The sequence below is a fragment of the Talpa europaea genome (genome assembly GCF_964194135.1).
Source record: "Talpa europaea genome assembly, chromosome: 16".
In the NCBI taxonomy this organism is placed as follows: Eukaryota; Metazoa; Chordata; class Mammalia; order Eulipotyphla; family Talpidae; genus Talpa; species Talpa europaea.
In genome coordinates this window covers 7,618,961-7,644,056 of record NC_140084.1, presented here as the reverse complement: position 1 = coordinate 7,644,056, position 25,096 = coordinate 7,618,961, and the positions used below count along the sequence as shown (strand labels likewise).

Sequence of the window (25,096 nt, the reverse complement as noted above, 5' to 3'; positions counted from 1 at the left end):
GACAGAGCGGGGAACACAACAGGCAGACTGATGAAATACACTACTGAGGGGAGCAGCAGGCGAGACAGGAGAGGTCTGCAGCGCCATGTGGGACCCTCACCGGCCGGCCAGGATCAAACCAGCGCTGCAGAGGCTGCGGACAGCTTCACAGTGCGGCACTCAATCAGCTGCGCCACCAGGGGAGGCCCAAAAATTTATTTATTTTTTTTTACATCGTTGTTCACTTTTGTACAGTATTTGATTTCTCCCCCATCACCACAGTCCCTTTGCTCTTCCCTCCCCTGTTCTTACCTTTCTCCCTGCTCCTCCCCTGCTGTAAGCCAAGGAACCATGATCAGCTTGCAAATTTTCTCTTTTTTCCTGACCCTTAAAGGATATATTTTTAATGGTTATTTACTATGTGAGTCCCTTACTCAGTCCATTTTCATGAGGGTAGGAACCATGTCTGCTTTGTCCACACGGCATTGCCAGCACCTTAGCTCAATATCTGGCACCCAGCAAGGGTGTATTAAATATTTTTTTGTATTAAATATTTTTTGAGTACATAAACTAAAAAATTATAAATGAAGTATCTAGAAGATACATGACACACTTTGGAAAGCTTTAACATGCTGGATGATATGGGTTGAACAACACATGTGCTATCCTGTGCTAAATGAGCTGTTCAAAATAGAGAAATCCTAAGCAACCAGACCTTCCTCTGACTTCAGTTGTAGGGACGACAGCTGAGCTCTTGCGAGCCATTTCAGTGCTGGTTAGAGGATACAGTGTTCCCCACAGATCAAAGCACTGTCAGGCTTTTCTAAATCAAGCTTTCCTAGGAGGGGAAGGGCACTGCCCTGCTGATGGTCAAGTCTACAAGAGTGACAAAGTAGAATTGGTACAATTTTCTTGCCCTCTAGTTTAGAGGGAATTCTCATTAGCCAAGTGCCTCACAGTCTTCCTGTGTGCATATCAATTCTTATTTCTTGTTCTTATTTCTCACAAGCCATGGGAGGGAAGCAACAGCTCTTGCTCTTCTCTTTTCCCTACATTCAAGTTTGCCTGAGGTCTGCCACTTACCTGGACAGCTCCTCCCAGCATGACAGCCACCAGCCCCATGGACATGCTCAGGGTCTGCGAGTCCACCGTGCTTTCTGCCTGTTGGGCCAAGCTCGCACAAGCTCGCTGCAGTGTGACAGCTACGAAGTCCACAACCTACCACAGAAACAGAATTTAGAATCAATGAGAAGTGAGGGGAAAAAACCCTCAAATTTCTCCTTACATCTTACGTCTACATCTACTTCCTCATCAACATTGTGATACCAAGAACTTTCAAGAATAAATGCTACTGTGGAGCAGGATGGTGATTTTACCTGCACAACCTCACTGAGGTCTCCTACCAGCTCTCGGAGGTCAGTGTTCTAATCCTTATTTTCAGATGAAGAATCTGAGACTTAGGGCCTCCCCTGGTGGCACAGCGGTTGACCACTGGGCTGCAAGGCTGCCCGCAGCCTCTGCAACGCCGGTTTGTTTCCCGGCTGCCGGTGAGGGTCCCACACACACACAAAAAAAAAAAAGAATCTGAGACTTAAAGAGTTATCTGCTCAAGGTCAAACAGTCAAGTGAAAAAGCCTGTTTTTACTCTCCCAAATGCTTTACTTTGCTAATAAAACTTCCTTTACTTTGCAAGAACTTTACTAGAAAATTAAATGAAAAATAATGTTACTCTTTGATAATCTTTTTTTTTAAAAGATTTATTTATTTATGCATACAAGAGCTGGGATATAGGCCAGAGGTGTGGGGGGTGAGAGAACCCACCAGAGACAGAGTGGGGAACAGAACAGGCAGATTGACTGAAATACACTGCTGAGGGGAGCAGCAGGCGAGTCAGGAGAGGTCTGCTGTGCCATGTAGATAGCTCCCTGGCCGGGGATCGAACTCGTGCTGCAGCAGCTGCTGATAGCCTCACAGGTTGCGTCTTAACCCCTCGCATCACCAGGAAGGGGCCCCACTCTGATAATCTTAGAGGGTTCTAGATCTGTTCCTTCTAATGATGCTTCCTTCTTAAGAAACCCCCCCTCTAGAGTTTAATTCTAGTAAGCAAAGAAAGGGGGAAGAAGCATTTGATTTATGTAGAAGTCTGTGTCCTCCAACAATTTGTACAAATGATCCAAAGTTTTTTGTTTTTTTTTTTAAAGATTTATTTATTTACTTATACAAGCACTGGGTACAGTCAGAAGTGCGGGAGGGTGAGAGAATTCACCAGAGCCAGAGCAGGAAGCAGAACAGGCAGACTGACGAAGTACACTGCTGAGGGGAGCAGCGGGCGGCAGGAGAGTTCTGAGTGCCATGTGGGGCCCGGCAGCCGGGGATCAAACTGGCGCTGCAGAGGCTGTGGGCAGCTTCGCAACCCAGTGCTCAACCACTGCGCCACCGGAAAGGCCCCAAAGTTATTTTTTAAAGTATCAAATATTTTAAAGGATTATTCATATATAAGATTTTACTTAGCATTTGCCTAACAAATATGCATTAAGAGGAATTAATTTGGTCAGCATCATTTTAACTGCACTTGGATTAATCACCTTAAATAGAAACACCTTAGGATAAAGACCAGCATACTCATACCCATACGTGCAAACACACATGCATGCACACACACAAACACACACATTTAGGATTAATGACTCAAAAGGGAAAAATCATTTTGAAAATGGGACGGCTGAGATAGGTCATAGCAAGCCTCTCAGCACCATGCAAACTTGCATGTTTTACTCCCTGGGCAAATAACATACTCTGCTAGAATCTTTATTAAAAGCTTAAAGTCAGGAAAATGGCTTGTTAACACTTGTCTTATAAAGCAAGGCCGGAAACTGGAAAGGTTATTAAAAGTTCCACTTACTGAAATAACAATGCTGGTAATGGCAATTTTCAGTCCCCTCTCCAGTTCTAAGACTTGTATTGATACATACATTGTGCAAAAATAAAAAATTATGTAAAAAATATATAAAATAAAAAAAGAATATTGTAACACCTACATTCAAAGCAAGATAAATGCCTGACTAAAAAAAAAAACAAACAAACTTGTATTGATACTATAAGTTAAGGACACTGGCCTTTCTTAGAAAAAATACTGAATTTGACACCTTGCACCACCTATTTTTTTTTTTTACCTTTTAAGAGGTTTCTAAAGCACTCCTTGTTAATAAGAAGCTTCTATTTCAGCACAAGTATTGTTAAATAACTGGAATGATCTAGCCATCTGACTCTAAGTTCCTCCCCATGATATATAGATATAGATATATGTGTCTTTTTTTTTTAAGATTTATTTATGAACACGAACTTGAGTACAGGCCAGAGGTGCGGGGAGTGAGAGGATTCACCAGAGACAGAGTGGGGAGCAGAACAGGCAGACTGACAGAAATACACTGCTGAGGGAGCAGCAGGCAAGACAGGAGAGGTCTGCTGCACCATGTGGATCACCTCCCTGGCCGGCGATTGAACTCGTGCTGCAGTGGCTGCAGATAGCTTCATAGTGCTGAGTCTTAGCCCCTTGCGCCACCAGGGAGGCCCCCTTTCCACCTGTTTTAAGCTCAACTTCCGCTCCATCTTTAATATATTTTTTTAAGATTTATTTATTTATTTATACATGCACTGGGTACAGTCCGAAGCACGGGAGGGTGAGAGAAGCCACCAGAGCCAGAGCAGAGAGCAGAACAGGCAGACCAATGAAACACACTGCTGAAGAGAGCAGCGGGCGGCAAGAGAGGTCTGCGCACCATGTGGGACCCTCGCCCAGCGGCCAGGGATCGAAGTGCTCAACCGCTGTGCCACCGGGGAGGACCCCAGCTCCACCTTTAGAGTTGACCTAGTGGCTCCAGTGTGTCCAGGCCTCTGCCGTAAGAAATAGCTTGCTTCTTTTGGTTTCTTTTTTTGCTTGGAAAAAAATATGTCAACAGCTTTATAGAGGTAACGTACTTTACTTCTTGTCTTCCCCTGTGCAAGCAGTTTGCTTTCCACTTTCTGAAGCTTGCTAAATCAGCTACTATTTTCCAGTTTCCAAATCCTCTCTATTATCCTCTCTAATCTATTGTCTCTCCTCTCCCGCTCTATTGCTTCCTATCATTTCCAGAAGCTGATAAACACGTGTATTCAGTATATCATCATTAAATGTTATCTTCTATATTGTTTAAATGTTTTTTACAATGAGCATGTGTTACTTATGTTTAAACCATTTTTACTGTATGGGGGAAAAATCCCGCCATCTACTCTGCCAACTAAAGTGAACTAATACAGGGGCCTCCCCGGTGGCGCAGCGGTTGAGCGCTGGGTTGCGAAGCTGCCTGCGGCCTCGGCGGCACAAGTTCGATCCCCGGCTGCTCCCCTGCCACCAGAGGAGGGTCCCACATGGCACGCAGACCTCTCCTGCCGCCCGCTGCTCCCCTCAGCAGTGTACCTTGGTCCTTCTGCCTGCTCTGCTTCCCACTCTGGCTCTGGTGAATTCTCTCACCCTCCCGCGCTTCTGACTGTACCCAGTGCATGTATAAACAAAACAAATAAATAAATAAATAAAAACATGCCTCTATAAAAAAAAAAATTAAAAAAAAAAGTTTAAAAAAAATAAAGTGAACTAATACAGAAGTGTACAGAAGGTGACAGTGATCTGCAAGGGCAGCAAAAAGGCAATCTTGCTCACTCCACTCCAATTCCACCAACCTCCTTGGGGGATCCATCCACACCCCAGGTATGCTCTCACATCTGGAACACTCTTCCCCTAGGATCTCTATGGCTCCCTCCTTCCCTGTCTCCAGATTTTTGCTCAAAAGGCATTTTTTCAATGAGGTTCTCCATTACCACCCTTTGTTATCAGATTCCCTTATCATCCCCTTTCCATCTTCGAGTTTTCTCAGCACTGACTACCATCTAACACAGTATGTGCTTTACTGACTTGTTGTGACCCTTCTCTCCCTGTGTAAATGTAAGCCCCATCAGAGCATACATACACATCATTTTTATTCACTGCTCTGTCCCTGTACGTAGAGTATGTGGCATAGTAGGCCCTTGGAACACGTTTGAGAAATTAAAGAACTTGGGATTTGGTGCAGGGCTCTGTATCAATGCATATACCATCACAAGCCTCCTTTCTCTCTACAGTATCTCACATACTGATATGCCATCTGCCAGCACACTTGACTGAATTTTTAATCTCTTATCCATAAATACTTCACTATGCATTTCTAATAAATAAGAATTGTTTTTTACTTTGCTTTGTCCCCCCACAAAACTACCATAACATGACTATAATACCCCGTAAAAATTTTCTTATATCTTCTAATATTTGGTCCATGACTTGCAAAATATCTTCATACAATTGGTAAGGTTGAATCAGGATCCACACAATGCTTCTGGCTGACAGGTTTCATCAGTCTGTTTTAAGCTCTAGTGGCCCTGCCACCTTTTTAATGCCATTTATTTGATGAGAACACTGGGCTGTTTGTATTATAGAATTTCCCACATTCTGGATTTGGCTGATTGCTTCCTCCTGGCATTATTTAATGTGGTCTTCTACCTTGAGTTTCCTTGATTAGATTTAGGTTCCAGTTTTTAGTTTTATTTTTTTTTTATTTTGTTTTTGCTGAGACCCCTCCCCAGGTGGTAGTGTGTGCTCCTTACTGCATTCCAGCAGCAGACACATGACGTCTGTTTGTGATTCATGAGTCCAAGCTGAATATTTAGGGGGACATGCACTAAATTGACATTAAACCTGAAATCTCCCCAAAAAATGAGGCAGATAGATGGAAACATGGATAAATAAATGATAAAGGAAGTCTAATAAAACATTAATGGTAGTGGTAGAATCTAGGTGGTAAAAATTCAGGTTTTCACTATAAAATGCTTTCAAATTTGAGAGGTTTCTTTTTTTTTTTTTAAATAGAGGCATGTTTTATTTATTTATTTGTTTGTTTGTTCATTTGTTTTTGTTTATACATGCACTGGGTACAGTCAGAAGCGCGGGAGGGTGAGAGAATTCACCAGAGCCAGAGCAGGGAGCAGAGCAGGCAGAAGGACCGAAGTACATTGCTGAGGGGAGCAGCGGGCGGCAGGAGAGGGCTGTGCGCCATGTGGGACCCTCCTCCGGTGGCCGAGGAGCAGCCGGGGAACGAACCGGCGCCGCAGAGGCCGTGGGCAGCTTCGCAACCCAGCGCTCAACCGCTGCGCCACCGGGGAGGCCCCAAATTTGAGAGTTTTCTAAATAAAATGCTATGTAAAAAGATCTAGTTGGTTTGGGTGTATTTGACCTAATATCTTCACTAGAAAGTACGCCTAATGGTTGTAGCAGAGACTGATGATTATTGCCTAGATCCATTCTTTCATCAGGGGACTACAAAATGTCATCCTCTAGTTCTCTCTCATTTTTTTAAAAAGATTTATTTCTTTATGCATACAAGAACTGGGGTACAGGTCAGAGGTGCAGGGGGTGAGAGTATTCACCAGAGACACAGTGGGGAACAGAACAGGCAGATCTACTGAAACACACTGCTGAGGGGAGCAGCAGGCGAGACAGGAGAGGTCTGCTGCGCCATGTGGGTTACCTCCCTGGCCGGGGATCAAACTCATGCTGCCACTGATCAGTGGCTGCCCATAGCTTCATTGTTATCCCCTTGTGCCACCAGGGAGGCCCCCTCTAGTACTCTTTTTGAATATTTTGCTATAATTCTTGTATAAAGAAAAATGTTCCCTTTGACTATTTCGTTACATTAAATACAATTTCTACCCCCCCAAAAGGCAAGTTAAATACTCTTTCCCTCTATTATTAATCCACAAAGTAATGAGTTGATATCCTGGCAACCTTCAAAGATGTCCTAAAAGAGATTTTTGGAGGGGAGGGGTTTTGGATTTGTTAATAACTTTGATGTGTTTCAGTCCATTGCAGGCATTATTCTTTTTCATGGTAAAATTGTTCTAACATGGCCAAGGGAAGTCCCTTCAGGGTGGCTCCTGATGCCTCTAACCTCAGACAGCTTGCTGGTATTCAGACACAAGATGCCCTGAGGCTCACAGCGCACAATTCAGCCGTAGACCTCAAACGAATCTCTACTCCAATGAGCAATTTGTTCTTTTAGTAGGAAATGGTATGTAGAAACTATAATTTGGCATTCGGAATGCTTATTGCTACCGGGTTGTCACTGCTTCTTGGCATTGACAGTGGAACAAACTATTTTTTAAAAAGATAAAAATAACCAGGTCATATTGATACACCAACTGAAAATCGCTATTACATTATTTTTACTCAAGGTCTTTTATATGTTTAGATTTTACATTCATAATTTTTATGCTGAAAATCTTGGTTCCTATATCAACAAAATTAACTACAACTTATAACATCCGTGTGTGTGTGTTTCAAATAACGTATCAAAGTCATCATTAGCAAAAGACTGCTAACACAATTTAATGTTTCTCATACAGAAATTCAATGTTTCTGCCTTTAATGTCCTGATACAATTAACCTCAGCTGAAGGATAATTTCATGGGACAAATCACTTCTATATCAGTCTACCACCATTGTTCCTCAATTAGGAGATAAGTGGCAAAACCCAAGTCATATCAGTCTTCAGACCATTTCCCCTTCCAACTAGCATCCTGAGACAAAAACATAAGGTCTGGGTGAAAAAGTCTTTATAGGGAACTGATATAAACACGGGAAAAACAAATCACCCTACTAAGTAACAAAGGGTCAGTGAACTGAGGGAGAAACAGGCCAGGAAAGAAATCATGAACATAATTCTCATTAAACAGGCGTGATAAGTCAGAGCTGACAGGCAGCTGCAAATTTTCTCAGCAGGAGCTATAGTGAAATGCTGCTTAGCAACACCCGAAGGCAGCCGGCAATGAGGGCAATACAAAGAGCTGGAGAATCCGATTTAAGCATGACAATCAGACCATCTTACAACCAGCTATTCACCAACCAAGCAACAGCTAATTCTGCTAAAGTGGTAAAATATGGAGACTGCCCTGCTGGTTCCTTATTACTTTTATTTCCTATTTTTAAAAAGCTTATAAAAATAACATCTAAGTGAATAAAATGTGGCAATGGTTTATCCAATTATACACTACCCTAAAAGCTTTTTTAAAAAACATCTTAAAATTTCACAGGCTGTTGTGGCGATAAGCTGTGAGTTACAGGACCTAAAACATTCAAAGCCAGGATTATTGTTAGTGATTGTTTTTTCAAATTTGAGTTTCTACATTCTCAACCTTTAATAAACATTAGAACCATCCATGGAGTTTTAAAAAATAGAGATGCCCAGGCTCTAATCCAGATGTGCTGAATCAACAGCTCTAAAAATGGGCCAGATATTGATATTTTGAAAAATATTCCAGATGATTTTATTTGCCCCAAGAATTGAAAATCACTGTGCTCTAACATACAAGCAGTTAAAACAGTACTCAAAGTTTCATGTGCACGAAAATCACTCAAGAGCTTGTTAAACATGCTGATTCCCAGGACCTATGAAAGTGCTGATTCTCTTGGCCTGGGGTGGCTCAGTCATTGACATGCTTGATCAGAATTCCAGGTACACTGATGCTGTTATAGGGCCAACGAACCACATCTTGAGTACCATTTCTTGGGCATTGTGGGGAGAGGGAAAGAGGGAGGGGAAAGGATGTAAAGAAACCAAAACAGACAAATGCCAGCAGGCTAGGATCTGGAATGGAGCAGCCACTAACCTGAGTGATGTTTGTGAATATCTGCTCAGACATTCTCTCACACAGGACAGCCACCAGCTGCAGCACTAGCAGCCTCTGCTTCTGGCCTTCCACAAGGATAGTCTGGTGCTGCTCTAACTCCAAGAGGCTTTGGCTGGAGAAAGGCTGAGTTCTTAACTCTGCTTCATTTTCCATGGCCACACAAGTCAATTCCTACCAGCATGGAAGAAAAGAAAAATCTGTAGAACTATGGGCTGCAAAAATACAGCTGGAAAGGGGTTTGAAATATACATTTAAAGAACTAGTCTGTGTTCATTGCAACATTATTTATAATAGTCAAAACCTAGAAACAACCACCCAGCAATAAGAGAATGAATAAACTGTGGTGTATTTATTATAATGTAGCATTTGTGTTACATAGCACAAAGGAAACTTGGACACCAGGGCTAACAAGAAGCAGGTTTAATGTACCGGTGCGGACTCAGCAGATTCGCATCCCAAGGCTGAGCCCTGTTTGTAGGAAGTCAGGGGCTTATATACACTTTCAGTTTCTACAAGGTTCCGGGTGGGTTTGCACTGGCAGCTGTACATGGTCAGATAGGACGTGGCTACAGACCAAGAGGTGAATTGAATATTTGCATACCAAGAAGTGAGTAAAGGGTCAGTAGTCAGGGGATCCTTTGAGTCCATTCCGCCTCATGGTAGTACATGGTCTAACATGAAGCAAGATTCATATCAGGGACTAAGTTGCATACCAGGAACTGAGCAAAAGGTTGTTACTAAGATCCCCAGGCTGCTTATCTCAGGTAACCATGCTTCAGTTGAGATAAATGAATTAATTCTATATGGGTCTCAATCTAGAGGGATCTCAAAACCACTAGTGAGTAAAAAATGCTAGTTGCAAAATAATATGTATGCTGAGATCCCACATATATGAGAATTTAAAACTTAATAATGGACACACATACACACAAAGAACTCATTTGACAGACTACAACACTGACTTTATCACTAGCCTTCCTTAAACTACACCCCATACCATGTAACATTTCCAAACCCTTTTGTAGAAATTATTAGATGTTTCTACTAATAGTTCATCACTATGGATTCTATAGGATGGTCTCCCACTCTTCACACTGTGAATTTCCTGAAGGGGAAAAATTTAAGTTCCTAAACAATTAATACTTTACCAAAGTAACTGACAGTTTGGATCAGTGGTTCCTAACTGTGCCTGGGTGATTTTTCTCCCCCAGCGGAGGAGGGGGTGGCATTTGGCAATGCCTAGGGACATTTTGGATTATCATAATTGGGTGGGGGGAGGTGTCAGGGATGCTGCTAAACATCCCACAATGCACAGGAAAACCTTCTCCTCTCCTGCTCATCAAAAAATTACTTAGCCCTAATGTCAACAGTACCAAAGTGGGGAAATCTTGGTTTAGCCAAAGCCCTTACATTTTTTTGTTTTTCAATCATTTAAAAAGTTATCCAATTAAGAGCATATCTCCACAGGGATGGAAAGTGAGAAAGCATCAAAAAAAAGTGTCCCCTGGAGGCCCAATGAACTATTGAGGAAGACTACAGACTATGGGCTTTGGGGGTGGATGTGGTATGGTAACAGACATTTGAAGAGGTGTGAACCTATACCCTTCACACCACATCCAGTGTCAAAAATCAATGTTACATCAATAAAAATAACTGAGAATTTTAAAAAGTGTCTGTCTTCACGTTCTGATGCACTGCCCTTGATTCCCTCCCTGCACTCTCACACCCATGCCAACCTTAAACTCCACAGACATTCTCTTAGACACTTTATTCAGGGGGAAATAGTGGAGAAGAGACAGCTGGAGGGCAGAGAATCAGAGGTGACTTGGCTTCTGGTCTTAAAGAGTGCAAACAAAGAGGAATAGTATGAGGTCCAAGTTACTGTGGGGCAATTAGGGCGAAAGGAAGCACAATCAACAGCACTAAGAAACCAACCGGGAAAAGGTTTCAAGTGGTTACAAAATGAAATGTGAAAGGCTGAACTGCTAAATCTCCTTTCCAAATGCCTGACAAAACAACAGTCAGAAAGGATAAGGGATTACTATATAGCTGTAAAACCTGCTATTAACTTCAAAAGAGTTCTTACTGTCAACACAGAGCAAAGATTAACTCTTTCATAGATCAGAGTTCGACTTTGGTCTTCTCTAAAATTTCAGGGCAGTTTATTGAGGAAAGTGGTCTGATCACGTGTACTGTTGAAGGCAAGTACACTAAGCCAAGGGCTACTAAAATAAATAATTAGTAGCCAAGGGCTACTAAAACAAATAATTATCCTTCTGTCTTCTGATCATTTCTCCTAAATTAGAAGCTAAACTTTAGGACATAAAATAATGACTGCCTTGAAAATTCAAAGGGGCCCTGGTACTGTTCTGGAACAAAGCTGACCACGAACTGTCTACAATCCTTACCTTCAAGCAGAAGATGAAGAAGTCACCTGCCAAACCACATTCCTGGCAGTGGGACAGCAAGTCCCCAAGATGTTCCATGTGGCACTGCTCTGAGGATACCTTTTGGTACAGGGCTTCATCTTCATCTTCATCACTGCAATGCAGGGTAAAATTATCTTGGCAATGTCACCAGAGAGAGTAATTTTTTTTTTCAAACACCATAATAATCTTTATTCTAAAGTAACATGTTATTTCTGAATTAAATCATTACAAAGAATTTTTTAAATGTTTAAATTATTTTCCTATCTCTTCAAGCTAAAAAAGAGTATTTATTCTCAGAGGCTAGATTATCATAACTTGCAGGATCATATGTTAAGATGGGGACAAGATTCATGAAGGAAGTAGCTTTTAAGATGGATTTTGAGGAATTACTATTATTTCAATAAGTTGCAAACCCAAGGAGGAAATAAAACATAGGTTTGTATGAGGATCTTCTGATTCCTGAGGAGGAACAGAGGATGAGAAGATGCAAAGCAAGGTCAGATCTTAGAGGACCTTGGATGCCATTCAAAGGACTTGAACTTTTTTCTGATACCAGTGAAGGGGACTGGGCAATGGAAGAAGACCCAACTATCATAGAAAAAGGCACAGCCAATCTCAACTCATAAGAGCCAATTAGCCGAGACAAAAAAATATACAAAGGTTCAGAGAACTGAGTAGGCCAAATGTGATTTCCAAGTAATATGTGACTTAAGTTAGGAAAACTATGCTATGATTTCTGCAGTTTCAAGAAACTTCACATGGGGTACTAAGGCTTTTTGCTTTAATTCATCTGACAAGTGAAAGATACCATGTTATTACACTATATCATATAAAAGCCAAGATATAGGATTATTATGCTGTGTCATAGAAACAAATACAAAGGCACAGAAGATGTGCTAGGAAAAAAAAAACACTAAAATAATATAAAGAGTGAGTGCTTATATTATAAGCAGTGGTTGCTTTTTGTTTTCAAAGTTATGTTTATAACAATTATTGAAGTTAATTATTACTGAAGTAAATCAATACTTGTTAGTATGTCCCAAGTTGCATGACATGGCCTTTATTGTCATTTAGTAGAATGAAGAGCCTATGAACTCAGTTTAGGACTACTTGTGTATTATCTCAGAATCCTTCAGTCATATTATCTCCACCACATTTCATTTAGAAAAATAGCTCAAATGAATAAACATTTATTCTAAGCTTCTGTGACTCATCCTGACTGTGAGAATGAAGTACTGTACTCAAATACTTTTAAAAAAATGACTTTAAGAAGCATTATTTTATTCATTCTTAAAATTTTAATGATAAAGCATCAATTGGTTATATTTAGTTCTAGAGAATGAAAACTTCCAGATCCAAAGAGCATGAGATTTAAGCTACTTTTTAAGAGTATCTTTATTTTTTTAATTTTTTTTAAATTACTCTTTTTTTTTTTAAGTTTCATTTATTTATTTAATTATACAAGCACTGGGTACAGTCAGAAGTGCGGGAGGGTGAGAGAATTCACCAGAGCTAGAGCAGGGAACAGAACAGACAGACCAACGAAATACACTGCTGAGGGGAACAGCGGGCGCGGGAGGAGAAGTCTGCGTGCCATGTGGGACCATTGCCCTGTGGCCGGGGAGGGGATCGGACCAGTGCTGCAGAGGCTGCGAACAGCTTCACAACCCAGCGCTCAACCACTGTGCCACCAGGGGAGGCCCTTTAAGAGTATCTTTAATCAAACTTCTTATTGCTATCTGGTGCTGGACATAATGGCATGGGATATGGTGAGACCAACAAAGGTGTGTGACTGTATACTTGGGGGACGAGCACCATGAGCAGGATCATTAGAAAGAATGATAAAATCACACACACACACTTCTTCGACTAGAGTGGGGTGTCAACTTTTGGAGACATGGACTCTTTTAGTATCTAATGAAAGCTACAAACAATATGTTTAGGAAAGAAAAAACTCCATGTTCTCATATAGAAAGAATTCCTCTATATAATTTGAAAGGAATCATAGACCCTTAGAAGTTCATGTAGAGACCCCAGGCCAAGGATCCATTGGTCTTCTGGCAGTGGATGGAGAATCACTTAAATCACTGCCTATTCTTTAGAGACTATATTTTCAAAAAGAACTCCCTGGTGGTGTAGGGGTTAAAGTCTCAGCACTATCAAGCTATAGCCAACCACTGCAGCATGATTCGATCCCAATCACTGGCCAGGGAGCTAAACCACATGGCGCAGCAGACCTCTCCTGTCTTGCCCGCTGCTCCTGTCAGCAGTGTATTTCAATGGATCTGCCTGTTCTGTTCCCCACTCTGTCTCTGTTGAATCCTCTCACCCCCAACATCTCTGGTCTAATACCCCAGTTCTTGTATGCATGAATAAATTAAAAAAAAAACTTAAAAAAAAACTGTAGATTTTATAGATATATAAAAAAACTGTAGTATACTATTGTTAAGATAGCAATACGTTTTAATTACTGATAAGTTAAATATTAAAAAATTCTCTCTGCAATCACTAAATCGGTCCCACAGTAAACTTTTCCAAAAAAGAGTGTGTGTTTGTATGCATGTGTGTGTGGGTGTGGGTGTGTGTTTTAAATAAACAGGCCAAAGGATTTTAAACTCTTTTAATTCAAGGGCATGGTTATAACCACAAAACCACCCAATGCTCAACAACTTTTACTAAATTAATAGCATGAGTTTGTAGTGATAATTCTGTTTGCAATCAAAAAATTTTCCCCCATTTTACCAAGACCATCATTTTAAAAAGGGTTATTTTAAAATTTTATCAAGTTAACCACAAATAATAAAATTAAACACTTCATCAGACAGCAGTGTTTAGAATGAGAAGTGACATTTATTTATTTATTTATTTATTTATTTATTTTTAATAGAGGCATGCTTTATTTATTTGTTTGCTGGTTTGTTTGTTTGTTTTGTTTATACATGCACTGGGTACAGTCAGAAGCCCGGGAGGGTGAGAGAATTCACCAGAGCCAGAGCGGGGAGCAGAGCAGGCAGAAGGACCGAAGTACACTGCTGAGGGGAGCAGCGGGCGGCAGGAGAGGTCTGCACGCCATGTGGGACCCTCCTCTGGTGGCCGGGGAGCAGCCGGGGATCGAACCGGCACCGCAGAGGCCGCGCGCAGTTTCGCAACCCAGCGCTCAACCGCTGCGCCACCGGGGAGGCCCCGAGAAGTGACATTTAAATCGATTAGCTTCACCAGTTAAATACTATATAGATCTGATCAATAGGAACTTAGGTTCTGAGGCAATAGCATCCTACATATATTACTCAGAAAGCAGGAATAATTTAAAATACATTCATGAGATACAGGAGAAATAAATTATGCATTCCACTAACATTTACTAAATCAATACCTATTGAGAAACAAACAAACCCCCATTACAAAATTACCATAGAAGATCAATCGCTTTCAGACAATTTCCCTTACAAATAAGCATAACTCTGAACACACACATACTATCTTGAGTCAGAAAGAGAACTGGATTGTGAGGTGTTGAGGGTGAACATGTGGCTGCCCTCTACTCGGAATCACTGCAAAGACTTCAAAGTAAGAGGGCTTGTTGTGAGGCTGCAGTAAATTGCACCTACTATTCGCTAAGATCTGGGGAAAAGCCTGGAGGATTATTTAAGGCTCCTCTTTCATTTAGAGAGTATAAATAGCAGCACCTGAGCTGCCTGAGTTTCTGGTTGCCTTTCTATCAGCGCCTCTTAGTGGACGAGTCACAAAATGGCCTTTTGGGTACAATGAAATCTAAAAGATGGTAAAGCACGGATGGACTTACCAAATGGCCTCTTTGACGATAACCACAATGCCACCTTGGGCGGCAGCTCTCAACTGACACAGAGAATGGAGAGAGGGCACAGATTTGTCCAACCCTACAAATCCTTTCAGGCTAGCAATTGCCTTCTTCCTCTCCAGCTTCCCCAGAATCCATAATAAGATCTCTTGGCAAAGTGACCTGGCAGAAAAAACAGTTATAAATGAGCTTGTCATCTTACTTTACATAGCTAACAAACTAACATTAAAAAAAGAAAGACTGTCAGGTTCCCTGCATTCTAAATGCTGGCATAATCACCTAGTACCACTGAAGGGCAGGAATGGAAAGTAGACTTCTTGTGAATTTCAGAATGCAAATATCCTGAAATTCGATGAGTGACTGACTAATCCTTGGCTTTAGTAGCAACCCTTATATGACACATACGCTCCAAGTAATTTTTTTTTTTTTTTTGTAATTCCAAGTGTACCCACTGCCTTAGAATTAGGCACTATGACAAAAAGCCCACACTGACAATACCATCAAGCATCAATGGGACCAAGAGCTGGTGACCAAGAAACAATCTACCAACAACTTAATGCTGATTCCTCATCCCCATCATCTGTGCCCACCAAGTAACTGTCGGCTTCTTCCTTCTAAGTCTCTGATGAGGATATGATATTGCTGAGAGGGCTCGGGTTTCAAAACTCAACTTAGTACATTTTGTCCTTTGAAGCCAAATTCACACACTTATAACCACCATCTTCCACTGCTTTCTCTCTTGGCCACTGTCCTTGGGGCTGCAGGTAGAAGGATTCATTGACCAAAAGTTAAGAGTAAAGTGTAAACTTTGAATGATGTGCAAAAGTGAGTCCTTCCCTTCACTTAGCAAGGATGATAATCACCAACCACTAAGCTACCACTTACTAAGTTTACTCCTTGCCAGGGGCAGAGCTAACAACTTTAATGCACGGTTGGTCTTCATGGTAACCCTATGAAGGCACTTTATTGTATATCAGATTATGTCCATGGAGAGAGAGAGAGAAGGATTTACAAATACCAGAAATCAGAATTCTGTTGGATTTTATAAGAGAACATAAGCTCTTGGGCCTCCCCGGTGGTGCAGCGGTTGAGCGCTGGGTTGCGAAGCTGCCCGCGGCCTCTGCAGCGCCGGTTCCATCCCCGGCTGCTCCCCGGCCACCGGAGGAGGGTCCCACATGGCGTGCAGACCTCTCCTGCCGCCCGCTGCTCCCCTCAGCAGTGTACTTCGGTCCTTCTGCCTGCTCTGCTCCCCGCTCTGGCTCTGGTGAATTCTCTCATCCTCCCGCACTTCTGACTGTACCCAGTGCTTGTATAAATAAATAAATAACTGTTTTTTAAAAAAAAAAAAAAGAGAACATAAGCTCTTAAAAAGAAAAAGGAACAACACAAACAGCTGTGAAAATAGAGCTGAGAGAAAATGAGTCCTATTTAACAAAAGATTATTTTCTGGATGACGAAGAAATTCCACCATTTGAAACAATACTGAGCAGCACTAACACAAATCTGAGCCCACATTACAGAGTGCCACATTCAGATCCAGATTTCCCCAGCTCCACCTGACTCCCCACAAGGCAGTTATGATCCAGCCCCTATTTCCTCCTTTCTTAGACATGTAATTCCAGTATTTCTCACCGATCAAACAGTGGCATGTTTATATATATAAATAGAGATTTTATCTCTGGTGTCTAGAACAGAGAAGAAGGAAGTCATTCTAGAAACTATATCCAGTCCCATGCCACATGCAAAACTCTTTCTTTTCCAGATGAGCAGAATAAGAGGATCCTCAAATGTATACCTGACTTTGAAAGAAGAAAACCATTACAAAGTGTGCAAGTTTATTCAAAACAAGAACAAGAACACCATATTTATAAGGAAATAGGGTGCTCTAGATTGTTTACCTTATGTGAGACACACTCTGCTGGGTATAACAGTAGAGAGAGAAGAGCACGCCCAGCACTGGAAGCAGGGAATCCACCAGCACTGTTAAAGGTTCATTCCCGACCACGTACACCTAGGGAAGAGGAATGGTGAGAGGTACCTGACTGCAAGGCCAGACAGTGGGAATCAAACACCATACAACTGGGGCCTCCCTGGTGGTGCAAGGGATTAAGCGTCAGCACTATGAAGCTATCCGCAACTACTGCAGCATGAGTTCAATCCCCAGTAAGGGAGGTGACCCACATGGCGCAGCAGACCTCTCCTGTCTTGCCTGCTTCGCTCAGCAGTGTATTTCAGTGGATCCATCTGTTCTGCTCCCCGCTCTGTCTCTGGTGAATCCTCTCAGCCCCCCCACCTCTGGCCTGTACCCCAGTTCTTGTATGCATAAATAAAACAATATTAAAAATTACACAATCTCAAAAATTTGGTATTAGCAGCCCTATTTTACCTTTTAAAGATTTATTTATTTATACAAGCACTGGGATACAGGCCAGAGGCGCGGGAGGGTGAGAGAATTCACCAGAGAAAGAGCAGGGAGCAGAACGGGCAGAAGGACTGAAGTACACTGCTGAAGGGAGCAGCGGGCAAGACAGGAGAGGTCTGTCTTGCCATTTGGGAATCTCCCTGGCCAGCCGGTAATCGAACCGGCGCCACGGAGTCTGCAGACAGCTTCACAGCGCTGGACTCAACACACTGCGCCACTGGGGAGGCCCAGCAGCCCTATTTTAAAGGGCAAGGAAAGGGAAGCTTGAAGAGACCCTCATGTACACGGAGTAGGGAGGTAGGAATCTGCTGTTTATGGGGAAACTAAAGGTCATGGAGACACAGGCTGGGAAAATCTCTGTGCTTTTCTAGAGAACCCTGTACCTTTAAATCAGTCCTGGTTTTTCACACTCCCTAAGCCTCTTGACTCTTCTGTGGAGCCAGATAACCAAGAAGCCAGCTTCCTGTACATGATCTAATCTCTATAAACCCAGCTAAATGAAATGCATTGTATGGCAGTGTTCAGAAGTCATATACAGGTCTAATTATGATATCACCAATTACAGGAGGTTAAAAACAGAGATTCCCCAGATATTGTAAGGGCCTATTGTTTGGCTCAAGATCCTGTGTTCCAGAAGGTAATCCCTGTGGAGCCATTCTTCCTCACCAGCATCGTTTTGTACCATACCTGACCAAACTAAACAGACAAAATAAAACCACAGAGTTAACTCTCCATTCTTTACCAACTTGATTGGATCAAGCACCTCAACTAACATGAACTCCATCAAGCACATTTCTCAGCGGTTTGTTGTTGTTGACAAAAATCCTCCAATTTCCAAAACCTCTACTTACATTTTTCTTTATTTTCTTAGAGGGAACAGATACTAATCTTATATTTAGAAAAAAATCATTCAGGGGTCTCCCTAGTGGCGCAAGGGGTTAAGACACAACCTATGAAGCTGTCCACAGCCTCTGCAGCATGAGTTTGATCCCCCGGTTGGCCAGAGAGCAACCCACATGGCACAGCTGACCTCTCCTGACTCACCAGCTGCTCCCCTCAGCAGTGTACTTTGGTCAACCCACCTGATCTGTTCCCCACTCTGTCTCTGGTGAACCCTCTCACCCCCCACACCTCTGGCCTGTATCCCAGCTCTTGTATGCATAAATGAATAAATCTTAAAAAAAAAAAAAAAACATTCAGGGGCCTTCCTGGTGGTGCAAGGAGTTAAAGCACTGCTCTATGAAGCAACCGCAGCCTCTGCAGCACGAGTTTGATCCCCAGCCAGCCAGGGAGAAACCCACATGGCACAGCAGACCTCTCCTGACTCTCCCGCTGCTCCCTTCAGCAGTGTATTTCAGTCAGTCTGCCTGTTCATAAACAATTTAAAGGAACCCCACTGTTCTGATTGTTACAAAGCAAACAATGACTACCATTCACTGCATGTCTACTCAAGAATAAACTGGAAAGTCAGCTAAACATTTAATATATCATCAATTCTCATAAGAATCCTGCAGGTTAAGCATTTTTCCCCAAGCTAAAACTACAGAGAATGGAGGTTCAGAGAAGCAAATTCGTTGAGTAAAAGTATACTATGTAATTGGCAAGGCCAGATCTGTCTGACATAAAATACAATCCGGAGAGACAGAAAGTAGACAAATGGTTGCCAGAGGCTGAGGGGAGGGGGAGTTGTGGACTGATCACAGAAAGGGTAATGAAAAAGTTCTGAAACAACACAGTTGTGATGGTCATGTGACATTGTGAATGAACTTGCTGCCACTGAACTGTGCACTTTAATACAGTTAAAATGGCAAATTTTATATTCTGTGTATTTCACCACAATTTTTAAAAGAATAAAGCATGTACCCCATGGTTCCCAATACTCACTATCCCTTGTGCATAATGTTATTTGCATTGCTTCAATCCCTAACCTACACCCCCATCAGATTCAGTATCTCCCAGTTTGTTAGGCTGTTAATAACCCTAGTCCTGCAATCTCTGCAATGCAGAATGGAAGTTCCTGGGTGGCACCATGGACAGCAACTTTTATACCACTTCATCCTCCTACCTAGCTTCTCATATAGTCCCTTCTACACAATCTTCCAGGCCATGCCATTCCCACCCCTTTTGAAGCATCGCTCCCTTCTTCCAATTTCTTGCCTGCCACTGAACTCACATGCAAGTTAATAGTTTGGTCCTCCCCTGACATTGACATCACCTTCTACTTGCACTCTCCCAGAATACAATCTGGTCACCTCCCCCTTAATGCAGGCTCTCCAGGTCACTGACTTGTATCTAGAGTTTAGTAACCCATAAGAAACAAAGGTTAGGCCTCCCCGGTGGATCAGCGGTTGAGCGCTGGGTTGCGAAGCTGCCCGCATCCTCTGCAGCGCCAGTTCGATCCCTGGCCGCCAGACGAGGGTCCCACGTGGCGTGCAGACCTCTCCTGCTGCCCACTGCTCCCCTCAGCGGTGTACTTCGTCACTCTGCCTGTTCTACTCTCTGCTCTGGCTCTGATGAATTCTCTCACCCTCCTGCGCCTCTGACTGTACCCAGTGCTTGTATAAATAAATAAATAAATCTTTAAAAAAAAAAAAAAGAAACAAACAAACAAAGGAGGCTGGACTGATCAATGCTGGACTTTGATCTTCTGATGCTGACCCCAACAATGACTAGTGCCCTAGAACAAACAGTTCTTCCATTGGTGTCATACTATATGCAGAGGAAACTATATAGAGAGGAAACCGTTGGGGCCAGCTCCTTCCAGCCTCCTTCACACTGGGCTGGTGACAGCACTGGTCTAATAAGCAGTGAACACAATAGGAAGCCGTGCCCTCCACCGAGGGAAGGGCCCTAACATATGGCCTGTGCTTATGTGTCATCTCTTTCTAGTTGAGGGTCTTCTTTTGCCTGGAGGCAAAGTGTGGTGGGACTTCAAGTTCTGAAACACAATCCAATATTTCATAAATCATTTCTTCCTGCAGTAAAAATGTTCCATACCATTTGGAACGTTTTTTGTTTCAACAATATAACTAATGGGGATGTTTCACATGAGGTTGTTTGTAAATATTTCCACTGACCAGTTGACAAGTCAACTGGCTTCTCTGAATCTTACTTCCATTGTTAGATTAATCAAGCTTGAAAGTCTCTCTTATATCATTCTCTGATTTGACTGCAAGTTTACTCATTTGCTTCTATACCTTCCTGGTACCTCAGTCATTAAGAGGTAAGATTAGTTGAAAAAAATGAACCACTCCTTTCCACCCCAAAATTTTTGAAACACTGAACTTTTAACTTGACCAAAGTATAATAAATTTATAACCATTCCTCAGATGCTTTCCATTCTGCTATCAGTTCTGAAGTTGATACCTCTCAATTCTTTGGTGTGAAAAAGTTTCTCTGAAAGTAACAAAAATTGGTGTTTTGAAGAAAAGTTAAAGATCCATAGTGATGTGTGGTTTTCCATTATAAATATGTAGGACAGGGCTGAGGAGCCTAATAAAAGGCCAATATGGATCTATAAAAACCATAACAGGTCAGAATAGATTAGACAAAGAAAACAGATGGGTACCCATGACCCCAACGGCAGTCTGGGGATTTCCTCGTTCCTTTCTGGGGATTTCCACATTCCTTTTTGAATGTATCTTGGCTTTCTATCACAGATCCAGCCGTGAGAAGAGGCATCTGTGGTTAAACCCTACAGCCCTTCATCTAAGCTTCGAGCCCTAACAAGTAAAAGAGCAGAGTTCTGGTACTCTAACCTGGGTCACACACTGCTGTAACTCTTTGTTTGCTTGACTGGTTGCTCCTTGAGGCCAGCGACCAGCTCTTAATTATTTCTCTATTTGTAAAGCTAGCAGAGTATCTAGCATCCAGCAGGGAGCTGGCTATTTTTTGTGACAGAATCAAATAATGAATGAATAAAGTAGGTTGACAGCTGTTTATTTCCTCAAAAGCCTATTTTCTTGTGGGAGTGTTACACTGACCTCTATGTTAAAAAATAATTTTTTAAGCTGTAGCTAGAAGCTATTCAATCAGTGATATTTAAATGAACAAAATCAAAGAACCTCAATGATGGAAGGAAGAGCAAGTGAACAAAAGAAGGTTTGATTTGACTGTACCGACTTGTTCACCATCTACCAGTAATGTCTGGAGGAATGAATTTTTCTGCAAGGAATGAACAGAAATTTAAATTAAAAAGCAAAGAAAAACTATCAAAATGGTCAAAATTTGGCCTCCCTGGTGGCACAAGGGGTTAAGACGCAGCCATTGCAGCACAAGTTCGAACCCCTGGCCAGGGAGCTTAACCACATGGCACAGCAAACCTCTCCTGACTTGCTTGCTGCTCCCCTCAGCAGTGTATTTCAGTCAGTCTACCTGTTCTGTTCCCCACTCTGTCTCTGGTGAATCCTCTCTCCCCCCACACCTCTGGCCGGTACCCCAGCTCTTGTATGCGTAAATAAATAAATGAAAAAAAAATCCTTTTGACTTATTAAATTTATACAATGTGCAAACAGCATTTTTTCTGAGACACAGAAAGAAAAAGACAGAAGGAAAGAACAGTCCCTGGATCAGCTCTGCTACCCACTCCACTCACTAATGTAATTCGGGACAAGTCACTTCATAATTTTTTACTTTTGTTTCCTCTACTGTAAAGGATATCTGTCCAAACTCAAAGACTATACCACAACGAGAGTACCCCAATATAAACTATTGGTGACAGTGACGTGTCAACATAGGAAAAAGGATGATCACAGATGTATACTCTGCGTGGGACGTTGACAGTGGAAGAGGCTGTGCATGTGCAGAGACAGAGGGTTTAAGGGAACTTTCTGTTCTTTCTACTCAATTTTTCTGTGAATTTAAAATTGTTCTAAAAAGTAAAGTTTATTTCCAAAAAAGTGGAGTTATACTATTTCTAAAGTTCCTTCCAATTCTAAGATTCCATTATTCTAACTTACTCTCCAGAAATAATTAAAAATTCAGAAAGAGGAGTCAACTGGCTGATCTCACAAAGAAAATTTAATTAGAAATTCATTTAGATTAAGTGGGGGAAAAAAGACTTGGATAATTAAAGTCAAGATTCCCTGAATCTGGAAACAGAGATAAGACAGAAATGAGAATGGAGAAAATAAACTAATTAGGTACCTTCTAGCCTCTCCTACCTGAAAATTTCTCCTGCCTTTAGGGAGTCTCTGGCAAGTATTGTGAGGAATACTAAATGGAAACATACCCCTGTCCAGTGTCAGATTGTGGCCAGTTCTCTTAAAAGCAAGAAAATGTCCAAATTAGAAAGAACCGAAATTCTCTTACCCTATCCTCCCCAGAACCAATGTCCATGCCCTCTAGGTCTCTCTTTCCTGCTCTGGACAAAGAAAAACTATGTCTCCCTTTCATACCTGGGAAGACAAAAGAACTGAAGCACTCTAAGGGTCAGGCCTCTAAGGGCCTCCTCATGGAGACAGTGTGGGAAGTCACTGGACTGAAAATGGCTGAGATGAATGCCAGGTGTAAGGCACACACAGAGAAATGGCAAGCATTATTTATGCAGATGAAGTACAAGTGGCGACACCAAGTTTTCAGTTTCACAGGATTAGCCTCTCTATCGAACCCACAGTGTGGCGAACACCCCACTTGGCCCAGCTGGGCACACCACTCTGCTGGCTGCTGGCTGTGACAGAGGGAAGGGCAGAAAGGCCTTTCCCAGCAACTGTTCCAGCCACAAAGTTTTCATTCAGAGGATGGAGGGTTTATGCCTTTAACTGCCAAAATGCTTTTTTATTTTAAGTCTTTTATATCATTCCAAAATGGATTCTATGCCTTCCTAAATAAAGTATACTGAACATAACAGCCTCAACATGCTTTGCTTTTCAAACTATGCTCTTTTTAGGTATTTTTTCTGTCTCCTTTCTTGCTTTTCTCTGCTGTCATTCACTTGTCAGTGTGTCTTAGTATAACTAACTTCTAATTTGTTACTTCTAGTTCTGCTATGGTCTTGAAAATCAGATTACCAATCTGATAATGGATGAGGATAAAGAAGAAACTGGCTCTGAGGAACTCAGGGCTCTGCATTTAGCTGTTGAGATGGCAGCCAGATGGGCAGCTGTCACAATACAGGTGACACAGGAAGTCAAACTGGAAATGTCAAGTGAGGCACCAAGATAAAATAGACTTAAAACTCCAAAGTAAAACAACAGACTAAGATGAGAATAGGACTATTAAAAAAAATCCTTATTTAGAAAGAGCATGCAGAAGGAGTATACAAAAGTGTGGAGACAGAGCAGATTGATAAGGACTTGGAGGGAGCTGTTGGGAAGGATAAGGCCCACCATTCAACCCACTAAGGATAAAAAGACAATCTAATTCTTTAAAGGGCGCGGGATCTTAGCAGACATTTCTCTATAGAAGACATGCAAATGGCCAATAAGTACATCACAGGCTGTTCACATGACAGCTAGTTAAGGAAGTGAAAATCAAAACCACAATGAAATACTACTTTACTCCCACTAGGAGGGTTATAATTTTTAAAAAGGGATACTAACAAGTGTTGACAAGAATGTGGATAAATTCAAATTTTCATAGATTGCTGGCAGGAACGTAGGATGGTACAGCCACTTTGGGAAACAATCTGGTAGTTCCTCAAAAGTTTTTTTTTTTTTAAATAGGGGAACACTTCACGAATTTGCATGTCATCCTTGCACAGGGGCCATGCTAACCTTCTCTGTATCGTTCCAATTTTAGTATATGTGCTGCCGAAGCGAGCAATGTCCCTCAAAAGTTTAAACAGAGATACCATATGATCCAGCAATTTCACTCCTAGGTATATACCCAAGGGGGGTTGAAAACATATGTACACACAATAGGGACTCCCCGATTGCGCAGGGGTTGAGCGCTGGGTTGCAAAGCTTCCCGCAGCCTCTGTGGCGCCAGTTCGATCCCCGGCTGCTCCCCGGCCACCAGAGGTGGGTCCCACATGGCGCGCAGACCTCTCCTGCCGCCCGCTGCTCCCCTCAGCAGTGTACTTCGGTCCTTCTGCCTGCTCTGCTCCCCGCTCTGACTCTGGTGAATTCTCTCACCCTCCCGGGCTTCTGACTGTACCCAGTGCTTATATAAATAAATAAATAAATAGATAGATAGATAGATAGATAGATAGATAGATAGATAAATCTTTTTAAAAAATTTAAAAAAACATTAAAAATAGGGCCTCCCCGGTGGCGCAGCGGTTGAGCGCTGGGTTGCGAAACTGCGCGCGGCCTCTGCGGCGCCGGTTCGATCCCCGGCTGCTCCCCGGCCACCGGAGGAGGGTCCCACATGGCGTGCAGACCTCTCCTGCCGCCCGCTGCTCCCCTCAGCAGTGTACTTCGGTCCTTCTGCCTGTTCTGCTCCCCGCTCTGGCTCTGGTGAATTCTCTCACCCTCCCTCCCGCACTTCTGACTGTACCCAGTGCATGTATAAACAAAACAAACAAAACAAACCAGCAAACAAATAAATAAAAGCATGCCTCTATAAAAAAAAATAAATAAAATAAAAATAAAAATAAAAAAAATAAACATTAAAAATAATAAAATAAGAAAACATATGTACACACAATAACGAGTACACAACTGTCTATTCAGCATTATTCACAAATTTCAATTATGTACACATACTGGAATACTAATGGAATGCTATCTGGCATTAATAGGAATGAAGTACAGCTTC

At 42.1% G+C, this 25,096-nt stretch overlaps 1 protein-coding gene across 1 annotated transcript in view; it reads right to left on the bottom strand.

The window, feature by feature from the left end:
- TANGO6 (transport and golgi organization 6 homolog) overlaps positions 1 to 25,096 on the bottom strand; it is a gene marked incomplete at its 3' end in the record, with an annotated part of 156,747 nt that overhangs the window by 115,459 nt on the left and 16,192 nt on the right. Inside the window, exons 8-12 of the mRNA XM_084257623.1 lie at positions 16,875 to 16,987; positions 14,962 to 15,138; positions 11,139 to 11,271; positions 8,710 to 8,901; positions 1,063 to 1,197 (exon numbers count right to left, since the gene is read on the bottom strand). Coding sequence (XP_084113749.1) covers positions 1,063 to 1,197; positions 8,710 to 8,901; positions 11,139 to 11,271; positions 14,962 to 15,138; positions 16,875 to 16,987 — 750 coding nt within the window. The remainder of the gene's footprint in view (positions 1 to 1,062; positions 1,198 to 8,709; positions 8,902 to 11,138; positions 11,272 to 14,961; positions 15,139 to 16,874; positions 16,988 to 25,096) is intronic.